Source organism: Orbicella franksi, chromosome 1 (genome assembly GCF_964199315.1).
Source record: "Orbicella franksi chromosome 1, jaOrbFran1.1, whole genome shotgun sequence".
Lineage (NCBI taxonomy): Eukaryota > Metazoa > Cnidaria > Anthozoa > Scleractinia > Merulinidae > Orbicella > Orbicella franksi.
This window is the reverse complement of record NC_138145.1, coordinates 29,501,624-29,515,482: the sequence shown is the minus strand read 5'-3', so window position 1 is coordinate 29,515,482 and position 13,859 is coordinate 29,501,624. Positions and strand designations below refer to the sequence as shown.

Sequence of the window (13,859 nt, the reverse complement as noted above, 5' to 3'; positions counted from 1 at the left end):
GCCCCGCTTTATTATTAACCATACTCTTAATCTCCTTTCATCGTCCTGTTAACAATAGTTTAAATTAAGATTATTTCAAGGTAAATTATTCCCTCAATCCAACGGCTTCAGTTTACACGCCACTCGTTCCTTTGATATTTCCTGTCAACAACAAAAAATAAAATAACAGTACAGTCATGCCAGCTGGAAGGCTGAATTGAACCCTTTTCAGGCTGGGCTTTTTTATCTTTTAATCTCTAGCAGGCTTCTCTAGATTATGCCAAAAAAATTACTGAATTTTTGCCCCCAAAATGCTCAAAGGTGCTCGACAATGGACAACATTGCCCCTGAAATCAGTCAAAGTTGCTTTCAACAGCTGTGGTTTTGTGATTTTCTGTTGCTCTCATAGCCTACTTTCTAGAAGTGTAGTTATTTTACAAACAAATTTCCTATGTTATCATGGTTCATTTTCTTTTGTGTAATTAATATTACGCAAAGTAAAAAAAACTCAAAATGTCCTTACTGCATGGGTTGTCTTCGTTACAAATAATTTGGATGGGAGGTTTCATGGCATGTTGGCAAAGTATGTCTATGGCAGCTACCGCTTGCCCTCGCTCGTCTACACGGATGCACTCTAGCTTCCTTGTCATTACATCATTGTCGCAAGTCGTAGAACACTGAAACCAACAATAAAATGACAGCAAATTATAAGGGTTTAGTTTGTGCCTGTCCCATTTTTACCTGGGGCGTACATGAAGAAAGAAAAAGAAAACAACGAAAATTACAAATCAACTGATTCTACGGGTTGTCGTTGATACTGAAGATGCAATAGATCAGATACACAATTATTCCAAAACAACACAGAGATTTTAGAAATACACTACTACAACAGTATCACTAGAAATGTGGGTAACTTTCTTTCTGGGTATAACTGTGGACGAATGCAATGGGGTAGTCACATCAAAATTCTCCCTGAAAATACTAGGCACGTTTACAAGAGAACTGCAAACAGTCTCGGTTATGAATGCTAAACAGATCATCTGATATAAGGTCATCACATGTACTCACAAGTGATGATACCTAACCAGGCCATCGGTTTACCTCAGACTAAGGCAGGGACTTCCATTCTGCCACACAAGGCACTTGGTTGCATCGGTTGACCAGAGGAATGTTTGGTTGGGAGTCTCTGTCACATGATGAATCATCAAGTGTTTCATAAGTAGAGTCATTTATTTGTCTTCGACAATAAAGAAGTCGAGAATGGCTTCCATTTCCACGCGTTCTGGAGCACTCATTCCATTCTGTCAGATGCCACCTGCAAATTGAAAAAATAAAAAGACAAAAATGGGCACCACTTTAAACAGGAAAGGTGTTACCCTCGTCGATAACTTTAATTTCAATTTTCAGCACTGTTTCATCTCTAAATGCTGGGAGGTAGTTTAGATATAGTATAGTACAGATGTTACAGAATTTGAGTTTATGTGAGAGTATTCTGAAGGTGCGTGTAATAAGCTAACATATCATGAGCTAGACCATGACCACAAGTGTCAACACTAACTGTGACGAGCACGGGGACGAGCGCGAGCACTTGTTGTGTAGAGCAAGAGCTGTGACAAGCTCTACTGTTAAGAGCATGGGCATGAGTAGGGTTTTGATACTTCTTTAATATTCGCAAAATCTTATGCAAACATGTGAGGGCACAGTAAGGTTCTTTGTCTCTGTTAGCTTGAGGTGAACAACCCCAAATCGCATAAATCTCTTCACAGATCAACTAGTATCGCTTATGATGATCGAGGGTGCGCCTTTAGACCGACTCTCCTCGGTCAAGTACGCTTTATATACCGTTACTAATCGAAGCCTGTCGGGGACTCGTGCGATCAGATTTTTTCTTTGTCCCACGTTCGTGACATGATGAATTTTTCATCCTCACTTAATTTCAACTTGCTCCACCAACGGCGATGAGGTACACTTACTCTGGAATACAGCTCTGGATATTACAGGGTTTGTGTGATTCTGGTTTGGTTATAGCTGGACAAGACTTCAGTGATGCAGGCGTTCCGTCATCTGATCGAACACAGCTCACGTCTCGAGTTAATACTCCTGCGAAACGAGAAAAGAGTGAGACTTTCAGAATCCGCATCGTATATACGAGATAAACCTTGTATAGCTCAGAAATGACATCTTACAGAATTACCTTTACCACATGTCCTTGAACAGGGAGACCACTCCCCTGTAACCTATTTCGAGGGAACATTTGGAGCAGATTCATTTGACAACAGTGGCCTGTAGTACTGGAATTCGATTCCCTTAGGATCTCCACGAATGTACACAAACTGAACGAAGAGAACGAGTCAACCGCTTAGATTTATTAATACAAAAAAGTTTGACATTTCTAAACGATCATTATTTGCAGCCGGCATACTTACCACAACTCTGAAAGGCACTTTGGTCGGTCCATCCAAAGCAATTGAATCTTGGTTGCTGTTATGTACGTACTCAGTTCTTGTTCCTTTGTAATAAACTGTTCGAATCCGGCTTGGAAGGTTGATTATGTATCGACCTGTTAAGTGATCTTTAATCCCTATTTGATGAAAAAAGATACGTATACAACTATATTATCTATAACTAAGTAGGAAATTAGGATCATTAAATTGTTATTTTAGTCACGGCGCGTCTTGTTCAATCGAAGGTCCTGAATGAGTAAGACGCCATTTTTTACCCAAAAAGAGATTTGACGCACTGAAACAAGGACTTTGTTACTGTGGAAAATAATTTCTAAACTAGAGCTGCCAAACATTTTATAGACCTTTATAACAGTATAGATTTCCTATTATCAAGAAAACTGTTACGAATGAACTAAAGCGACACCATCTGTTTGATCTGTTTCAAGTGCAATCTGAGACGTCGTTATACAAGCGCCCCAACTGAAAGTTAAATAATAATGATGATGACGACGACGATGATAATAATAATAATGCACTTATATAGTAATGTTTCCCAGTGGTTCAACGGCACTTTACAGATGTAGAAATTCTCTGAAAATTAACTAAAACCCTACCACTGGAAACTATCTAAAATTGACTGAAAGCGTCAAGGCGGAAAGTTGGTCTCGGTCTCGATGTCCGCGGAAGGCAAACTAAAGGACTCCTTATTGATGACGGTAGACGGACTCATAGCTAAGTCTTGAATTACATGATTTACCTAACACATTGTAGGTTTTTTCTTTTCTCTTAAAATATGCGTTTGACGTTCCCACAGGAAGAACAGCAATGGTATCCGCCTTGTAGGGACCTGAAAGATGATTAAGTTCAACAGTAAAACTGTAATAAATCGCATTTAATATGCTCTTTGTTATATCAGTTGTAGAAAAAAATAAATAGGGGATATTTCATGGCCGCGCGGTGATTTGAAATATTTCAAGAGTGAGCGCAGCGAGGAAGTGAAATAATTTAAAATACAAATATCGCTAAACTTAACAGCTCTATGCCTAGTTTCATGTGATACAAAGATATTGCAAAAAGCATTTTATTTTTCTTACTCTTTGATGAAGGAGTTTTCCTTACCACATTTCTTTATTTCCTCCTTCCTGCAACGACAAATTTGTGGTCTTAATATTGAAGGGACTTCTTACCGTATTTCTTGTGTTTCTTCGTGTAAACCGAGTTTACCAAAAGACAGGTATCTCCATTCCCGCCACAATTTCCGCAGCGATCCTTTGTCACTCCAGACTGTAAGACGTGATCACAGCCTACGATCTTTGAAAATACTCAGGAGTTTATAATTAGTGCCTATAGTAAGCCTCAATTCCTAAATCCACGTCATTTTACTTTAGCATTGCTACACGTAAGTGGGAAGTTGTTACTAGATCGTAGCTTATTAACAGAAAGGAACTTGATAGATGGATTGACGAACTAAGCGATTGGCTGACTGACTGACTGACTGACTGACTGACTGACTGACTGGCTGACTGGCTGACTGACTGACTGACTGGCTGGCTGGCTGGCCGGTTGACTGACGGACTGATTGACTGTACTGAATGACTGACAGACTGACTCATAGATATTGACGAACTAAGTGACTGACTGACTGACTGACTGGCTGGCTGGGTGGCTGGTTAGCTGGCTGACGGACTGACGGACTCACTGACTTTGCTAAATGGATGACTGACTGAATGACGGACTTACTAGCTGACTGACAGACAGACTGACCGAATGACTGATTGGCTATCTAACTGACTGACTGACTGACTGATCGGCATAACTGACTGAGTGAGTGGGAGACTGTACTGATGGACTGGCTGACTGACTGGCTCATTGATTGATAGATCTATCGATCCATCTACCAATTGATTGACCGGCTAATCGATTGATTGATTGACAACTGAATGATTGGAACAAAGAAGAAGGGAGAATGTGGACAGGTCGGTCCATCCGCAAACGCCTAATATAGATATGTTTCAGTTCAACTAATAAGACTATACTTGCCTTACATTCTCCAGCTACACAAACATCAAAAATTTCGGCACGATTTGTACAACGTGTTCCGTCAGCAACTAAACCATGATAAGTAATTGAAGATCTCTTCCTGCAGGCAAGCCCACAGGGGTCTGCGTCCAAAAAGGAAAACAAAGGAGAGGATATGTTTTTTTATATATATCATTATTGCTACTGGTATTTCGAGGTATCGATCATCGTTGTTCTCTTTTCGAGTTCAATTTTCTACAATTGTCAGCAGTCATTTGGTTTTGTTAGTAAGTCTGATTTCCGGCTATAACCTAACAGGCTGTTGGTTGTGAAGATATTACCTGCATCACTGCTGTTATCCTCATTTTATTTTGCGACATAATAGTCAGTCAGAAACCAAAGGATGACGTTCTACATGTACTTACTCTTCGTATAATAGACGGTCGTGCCAGATTTAATTTGTTTGCACTGTATATCACGGTATGAGGGCAAGGGGCATTCAATCTGAAGAAAAGGTGTGGCATTAAAAATGGAAGGGTCAAGTTCATATAGGAACGCAACACTTAGCATGTATCCGTTGGCCTTCAAGAGGATACGAAATAACCGTAAAAGTGTGTTTTGTTGCTTTTTCTCAGTGAGATTTGCCCAAAACAGAGAACGCTGAAGGTCAACAACTATAATACGAAACCTCATTAAAAAGTGTAAAACTGAAATATAACAGTTCATGGACGCCCTTGATCAGTCTAACCAAGTTTTGAACAACCGAGAAATAGGGTTTGGAATGGTTAGGAGTGATTTAGTTTAACATTTGAAACCGTGTTGGCGTAAATCAGACTTGTATAATGTCTGGAGGTTAGATCGTTGTTACATATCAAATAAAGCTTCAGCAGCAGATGATATGAGTGATATGTAGGTTAGATACTAACCTCTGACTTGCATATTTTCCATTTCCCCTTCATTGAGCCGGCACATTTTTCTTCCCAATTTTGGGGCCTACAGAAATGTAATGCTGTCATGTGACTTTGTCATCATTCTTTGTAAAGTATTTCACAAGTAAATGTAAATATAACCTTATGCATGAACAACAGCTTCTTTCATAGTAAAATATTATTATACAAGACTCACGCTCAACTATGATCTGTTATTAGAAATGTTTATTTTTCAAACATAGTTTTAATGGCAGTACTTAAAACGTTTTTCAGAGTTTTGTAAACTGGCGGTGACGCCATGAGCGCATTTGGGATAAACTAGAGTGCAACTAATTGGACAGGCAACAAAACTCTTAAAGATCCATTAAAACAGCAGCAACAACACAATAATGCAAATGCTTACAGTGGGTTAGTGCATGTCCTCTCTCTGTACTTCACTCCTCCTCCGCACGTTTGGCTGCAGGGACTGTAATCAGACCACTCACTCCACCCTCCGTTTATCCTTGGAGAACCATTGTCCACACACTTGCCTTTGATACGCCACTGAAAAGTATGATTGCACGAATATTAGACGCCATCTGTTATAAAGACTTAGAGAAATACATGGCGTGTAATAGATGGAGTGAACAGATGGAAGGGAGTGTCGGTTATGCTACAATTAATAGTCTCTTACAATCATGTGGGTTTGCCCCGTCCTGTGTCCATAAGTGTTTTGCTTTCTCTTCAGCCAGTTTTGCTTCTCATTGGACGATTCACGAGAGTACCAAATGAAAATGCGATCTGACTTGATCTACTATTGTGAAGATATCTCTGTCCTTCTGCTCCCTTATTCTTAGTTCACGAACGTTTATGTTCCCATAAAAACTTCCATTTAAAATGCAGGCTATAATACTTTAAATTTCGGTTTCTGACAAAGTTTGTATTGTTCTAACTTTGACATTTTGAGATAATTTGGGTAGTTTTAGTAGTTTTTATGACAAAAAAATCATTTAATTAAAGATGGTGAGTGTTCCAAATTCTTCATGTGACGTCATCTCATCTTGTCGACTGAAAAGGAAAAACTTTAGTCATACATGTACACTCTAAGTTGTGTCGAAAAGTGACGGAACAGTAACGTATCGAGACTACTCTTCTTTAAGAGAGGTGTTGTTTTAATATACATGACATACATGGCGAGGTCCACAACTTGTTCCATCAGCAGGAGCCGACTGCTTTGTTTCACAAACTCCCCACGTTTTCATGCAGTACAGAGTGCCACAGTTAGTCTGTGTAGAGACAAAACATTTGGTCGTTATTTGTGCAAAAGTTTACTAAACCTACAGTTCCTTATGACGTGGTTTTTTTTTTTTTTAAATGTGAAAATGTGAAAATGTGGTAAGAACAAAAAAGTTACACACGCCGGGCGGTAGTCCAGTGTGTCACTGATGTCGTAAAATAGGATCGTCAAAATGTGCTCTTACCCTTTGCTGATAACATCGTCGCCATCCCACGCCATAAAGAAATTCACATTGAGTATCTGCATCAAACAGAACACCAGGTAATTTTCTGCCAGTTATCGTCGTGCCAGTAAAACCAGGAAGGGATATCCGTGGTGGATCATCCTGACACTTGGAACTTGACCCACTAAAGTAACAATATAAGTGACTTGTTAGAATCCGATTAGAAGTTAAGAAAAGTAGAGCATATCAATGCAAGGTTTATTCATGGGTTGTACACCACACCTTGTATATTATTACCGGAATTGTTTCAATCATGCTATACTGGTAAACTGTAGAAACTACTGAAACCGAATTATCTATCATCGTAACAAAACTGATTACTTCTTAATAAACAACATATCTGTGCATTCAAAACAGTGATGTAAAGCGAACAAGCGAGTAACACAGCATTAGAATCCAAGACCAAAATTTGTTGTCATTTTACCGCCAGCATAACTAGCGTGAGATTCTGCCATTGTTAGTTTAACGTCTTGGCAATCACTAACCTGAGAAACTTTTGAAGCGCATCTCGGCTGCACGAGGACCATTTCAAGGCTCCTTCTCCTCCAATCAAATCAACCAAAGCTGCAGAAAAATAAAAAGTGCAACAATAAAACCTGCCGTAACAAAGAGCAAAAAGCGTTTTTTTGTGTTATTAATATTTTCTGTTTTGTCTTTTTTTATTATTTTGTCTTTATTATTATTGTTATTTTTTTTTCAAACGTTAACTAGATGACACACAGGCAAGTTGAATACTTTCAGTTGAAACCCTCGAGATCAAAATCGGTTCAATGAAACTATTAACCCCAATCCGACAACCATCTGACCACTAAACTCTTGTCATATTAAGGGTGAAGGAAAGCAAATGACTGGTTGAGATTTTTTGGGCCCAAATCATAAGAACAGTCATATATAGTTTCGAGGTGGTCAGATGGGGTGGTAAGAAAGAGTAATACTTGTTTCATCAGCCGTTAGTGAATGTAACGTGACTCAGCTGAAATGCTGCCAGAGGAAACCATTACTCTTTTGGATGCACAAGTTTATCGAGCGTAATGAAATACGTGACTGAACATTAATTTTTGTTATAAATTTACTTGTGTCCAGTTTCATGTGCAAGAGTCTTAGCGGTCTGAAGTCCTTGGTATCTATTGACGTTAGCAACAGTCCTGTATAAACACATTCCTCCCAACACAGCTAAACCTTGGAGGAAAAGAAAAGACTGTCACGAAATTGATGTTGCACGGTTTCATAACGTGCCATTAAACATTGTAGCTACGTCCTTCACATAACATCATAACTATACTAGCTATATAAATTGCATCGGTGACGTTAAGTTTTGTGTCATATTTAAATTACCGCACAACTGTTACACAAATCCAATGCAGACGGTTATGATCATAGGGCACCTATACAAGCGGCGTGTCTGTTTGTATGTTCGAAATATAAAGAAATGTATGAAAATATTAAAGAGTCTTGATATCGTGAACTAATATCGAGTAATGTCTTAGCCTGCGAACAGGCTCCGGCGAGGACGGAAAAAAATGTCGGCGAGCGCGAAACGGAAGAATTCGGGGAGCAAAGCGATCGGGGCGGGGACAGGGTAGCCTGTAGACTTTGTTTTTGATGTGCCTATCCGCCCTTGGTGATAAGCCTGTAACAAACCACTCAATAAGGTAATTAGACCTGTCAAGAAGCTACATTTTCGGTACTTGCAAACAGTTCTAATCGAGCTAATCAAATAGCCGCGCCGGGCGTCACAACATAGAGTGCAAGTAAGCAACATGTTCACGGTTACATTTCAAACTTAACTTTGTCCCTCCAGAGCCAATACTTAGAGAGCTTAAACTGAACGTATTTTGCAATACTGAAATGAGCGTAATGAAATTATAAGCGCATGATAGAGGTGTCAAACTCTGCGAAGCGACAAGCAGATAAACAACGGAAAGTCCGGAAACCACGCCTTTGACCTCTAAAACAATTGCTATAGCACAGCCAAACGGCTCCACTCCACTAGCTTCTACTTAAAATTCCTCCTCGTAACAGAGCATAAAGTACCCTTCAGAATCACTTGTGAAATAACGAGAGGTCGAGAGACCGAAACTTAAAAGGGAACGGCAAATGCACTATTGTAACAAACCGTTGGAGTCGTATAATTTTACAAAGATCTGTCAAATATTCATCTCAAAGATGTCAACAATCAGCGATTTAACCAATCATATCATGATACCAGGAGCTGGTATCATAGAACGGCGGCATCAATAGAATGTCTACAGGCTCCCTCGCTTTGTTCGGGCTCACCGGGAGCCTGTTCGCAGGTTAGTAATGTCTATGTTAAAGCTCAAAATAAACTTAAATCTACCTCAGTTGTTGTGTATTGTCGTTTCTGCGGCTCAAAATGGCGAATTTGAGCGATTTAGTGGGTTTTGCGTTGACTGTTACTACACGTTATAAGAAGGAGTGTAGTAACAGTCAACGCAAAACCCACCAAATCGCTCAAATTCGCCATTTTGAGCCGCAGAAACGACAATACACAACAACTGAGATAGATTTAAGTTTATTTTGAGCTTTAACATGGACATTACTCGATATCAGTTTACGATATTAAGACTCTTTGATATTCCCATCCATTTCTTTATATTTCGAACACACAAACAGACACGCCGCTTGACTATGGGCTCCCTATGTTGTCGGTATTTAATTGATAAAATTAATTGCCCTTTCAGTTTTTGCACGTTACCAGTAAACCTTAAAACGGTCTTTTCCAGTCAGAATCAGCTGCAAAATGAGACTATTACGAAAGGGCAGACAAAGTAACGTAACATCTCTAAAATTTGATGAAATTAAGCATAGTTAACAAATTTTGGAACGTTTATAAAAGGATAATCAATAACAATGCAAAACGGACAGTAGTTACTCTTTCCCCAAACAAACAGCATTTACCTCCACTAGGGCCTCTGCATAAAGAAAAAGTAAACAAAAAAGAAAAATAAATATTTGTTTTTAAAGCCTTTACAAGCAAAAGTATTAAAATCACTAACAGAGTTAAGGCTCCATGATAGATCATACACCCAGCTATCGCAGCTGGCCACGCATACATAAAAAAGGTTAACCTAAGAGGGATGGTATTTCACCACGGTTTTGAACACCAGTCACAGCGGCGTGTTTTTGACGAGACTCGAGGTGTTTTGGACGTTTTTGATATACTGTTTGACATACCTTCTCGATCTAGACTACAATTTAGCTGAATACGAACATCATTGAATTATTTCTTTTGTCTAAACTTGAGGAATAACCTTGATTAGCATGAGGAACTCTAGAGTTTTGAAACTTTACTTTTTCGTCTCATACTTGTAAAAGAATAAAACAAAGAATATAAAGTCGATTTCAGGAAGTGAAACGATGTCCGTTGACGTACATCTGAATAAGCGAAGTCACATCAAAGTAGTTTGTATCGTTCTTATCTTTAGGCTTGTGTACGTCGGTGCAGTGACGTAACTTGTCCAGCTTAACCTTACTGGAGGAACTAACGGCCACACTGAGCTAAAAAAAAACGAAAGTGAAGTTGGAATTATGGCACAAAACTGGTTAGCTAAATTAAGGTGTCGTACTGCTCGTCGAAAAATGGCACGTTTCAAATCTTACTTTACTACAACATGTCGTAACAACATGAAGAAACATAAAACAGAACGCATGTGAAAAACAACTGAACAGCATAACATCTGGACAAATGAGGCAGTGGACCAATCAGAAGTCAGTACCAAAATTACGTAACTGGTTCTAATATAAGGCGGGGTAAGATGCATAAGCCGAGGTAAGACTGGTCTTCGTTTAGCTTCTGACAGGTTAGCTTTTTGCGCGCAATGATGTTTTTAGCATTATTAAGAAGTCAGAAGTTCAAACTGAAAGGACATAGGAAGCATTTTGATCAGTTTAGGGCAAAGATACCTCTTTGTTGGTGATGATTATAAGTCGGCTAACGACATAATTCACTTTTATCTTTCCAATAGAATTATCACGGAATATGCCTGCAACCTGCAAGAAAATCGGAAAAAATATGTAGTGACTCACAACAGTTTCCAGCATGTTTCATTACCTCTACCTAAGTAGAGATACTACCACAGTTCTTCAGTTGACAGCACAGTTATGTCATCAAACAAATGGTCAATTACTGTTGAAGACGTTATAATCATTTTGTTAACCTAGCAACGGCATAAGCGAATGAAAACACCATTAATTTTAGTTTTAAAGGCGTACAACGTACAAACGAGTTGTAATCAGCATGTTGGCCAAGTTTGGCGAATTATTCGCAATGTTTGAAGAAAACATTATGTAAGAACATGTGTTCAGAGCCACCTTATATTTTCAAAAAATTGTTTGATACCATTACTGTATCATCAAGTACAAACGAGAGGTAGCATTGATCCATAAAAGAAGAATGGCTGAAAAATGCTGGAATTTGTTATGAGCCATCTTAAAGAGTTTTGGAATGAGTGCTCAGCCAGTACGCTTGTTTTGAGACTGAACTGCTGCATAGTAATCGCTGACCGAAAAGAAGATACTTAAGGGCTTACGTGTATCTGTCAAAGGCGATATAATCAGTAACAAAAAAAAGATACAAAACTGTATTTATTCCAAACTTCCAGCCACTTACTATGTTTGCTAAAACCAGTAGAAAGTTTGTAGTTTGGTTTCCATGCTTTGCCACGACGCTTTCATCCGCCAAAAGCGCCACTTGTAAGTACTTCTGTGGAGAAGCTTTACCGCTTATTTCATCTTGTTTGACTGCAGAGTCATAGCTCGACGCTACATCTGGAAAATCACGTGACCGATAGAAATAAATTTGCATACAACTGTATACTTACATACTGCTTGTAAATGATAGACTGAAACAAGTAACTGCTGAAATTATTCTTAACTATTCTTTTTTGCGCAATAAATGTAGCAACAATGTGAGCGGTAAATTTTGGAGATTACATGTTGAATTATAGCACTTAAGTATACAGCAGGACTGAAAATACCAAGGTGGGGCCAAGAGGTAGGGCAGCTGATTTCTAATTCTAGAAATTAGAGGCAATTCTTCGTCGCAACATTTCCAAGCAAGGGGTATATTGCCCCTGAAAATTTAGGACTACGTTATCCCCACATCCTTCTGGGGATACAGGATTGTTGCACTTCATCATGTTGATAGGTTTCCCTCACAATTTTCCATCGCCCGTTTATACGCTGTGTATAAACGAAAAAATGAAAACGCAAAAGGATAAAAGAAAGAAAACAAACTGTCTACAAACAAAAGAAAAAACCGGGGGGGGGCGTGGTTGAGTAAATTGTAACTAATTGGCCTTCATCAAAACAACGCTGTCTAGCCCTATGATAAAAACTTGCTAAACCTGTTTTAGATTGACAGTCATTCACGTCTGTAGATTTCCTGTGGACGAGGTGCAGCTTAGCTCCATTTCCCGTAATCACGTGTTTTGCCAGGTGATCCGGGATTGGTTGAATAAATAAGGTGTCTCGTGACAGCCTTATCATACCAGTCTGCAAAATATCATTTTTGTGGTAACTTAACTGTAACTAGTATGGCTACTAACTGAATCACTGTTTTCTTTCTGTTGACATCAATTTGAGCCACTGGGATGTATATTTAAAACCGATTTCTTGTTTATTTGAGATGTTCGTTCAAGAACAAGTTAAAACACTCACCATTCCATTATCAATGCTCAAAGCGACTGTAGAGCCTGGATCCGAAGCCTCTTCACCAAGCCAGTATGGATCTGGTTTGACAGGCGTCTTTGTGACATCACCGTTTCTGTGCCTTGTTTCAAGTACAAGGCCCGGTTTAACTAATTGAGTACTTCGTCTTAGTTTGAGATGCAGCTTGTTTCCAAAAGCGTCCATCTTGATGTACCATACCCCGTTGCTATGCACGTCGCGCGTGTGCAGCTCGTGGAGCGTGTGGGACACGAACTCGCCATCCTCGTTTGACTGATAAGGCTCTGTTACCTCGTAATCCGGAACTAAAGAGATAAAAAGCGGGAAGCAAATCATAAATGCTACTTCGTAAAAACAGAGGATAATGCTGGATGCTGACAGAACAGAATGCTGAGAATAAATTAGAAAAACTATTCATTGTCCAGTACTGGGTAGATAATGCACTGTAGCCCTTACCATCTGCAGATGTCTGGACACCAAAATACTTCTGGATTTCTGTCTCTGTCATGTGGTAATTAAGAGACTAAAAGTACACATTAAAGTATGACTTGTCAGTACGTTAAGCAATTCCTTTACTATATGATTTCAACATCGTGGAGTTAGTTTTATTCTGGAATAAATATTAACCTTACCTTTACGTGAAGACATAATATCGTGTTTGTGCCTACAATTAAAATCAGATTCCAGCGTTATTTAACAAGATGTGACAGCTAGGGTAAAGGAATTCTTCTGCTTTCTTAAGATTTTTAACTCTTTAAAGATTGAGGTGATGTTTTATTGAACTTTCATTCAATCTTATGATAGAACGAATAAGTTGAACCTTTGATGAATTAATCACCGCGCCGTGATGCTCTTATTTCACTTGATTTTGTTCTAAGAATGCTCTCTGGATGGAAAGCTTTAAAACTGTTGGGTGCGAGAGTTTTCTTATGGCTGAGATTAACCAATAAAAGTAATCTTTTCATAGTTCATTCCCAGCAGAGGAAGATTGGTTGCCATTACTGACATCATTACTTTGTCTTGTTTTGAGGAATCACAGTGTTCGCCAACTCAAATCATAGTTACGAAAGACAGTGTTTAAACATTTAAAAGAAGAAGAAGAAACTTACCAAAAGCAATAAACAAAATAATCCAATATTTGTTAAAAGGGATCATCTGAAAAATTAAATACAAGGAAAAAATAATTACACTAAAATGATGGCAAAAATGTCTCGATCATGTGACGCATTCTTGTTAGATATTGTCATTCAACGCGCTGCTCCCTAGCTCGTGTTTGACTTCTGCCAACGGCCGATGCATAA

General features: G+C 38.9%; 1 protein-coding gene across 1 annotated transcript; it reads right to left on the bottom strand.

The window, feature by feature from the left end:
* Positions 1-112: 112 nt before the first annotated feature.
* LOC145491882 (A disintegrin and metalloproteinase with thrombospondin motifs 3-like) lies at positions 113-13,066 on the bottom strand. The gene is made up of 20 exons (XM_081471205.1): positions 13,015-13,066; positions 12,550-12,863; positions 12,009-12,072; positions 11,501-11,658; positions 10,795-10,881; positions 10,265-10,389; positions 9,790-9,803; positions 7,356-7,434; positions 6,832-6,994; positions 6,541-6,636; positions 5,775-5,914; positions 4,868-4,946; positions 3,611-3,734; positions 3,181-3,270; positions 2,406-2,560; positions 2,174-2,216; positions 1,953-2,079; positions 1,123-1,294; positions 503-656; positions 113-141 (listed from the first exon to the last, which is right to left on the bottom strand). The coding sequence occupies exons 1-20, from the start codon at positions 13,064-13,066 to the stop codon at positions 113-115; spliced, it is 2,265 nt and encodes a 754-aa protein (XP_081327331.1).
* Between the last annotated feature and the right edge of the window lie 793 nt (positions 13,067-13,859).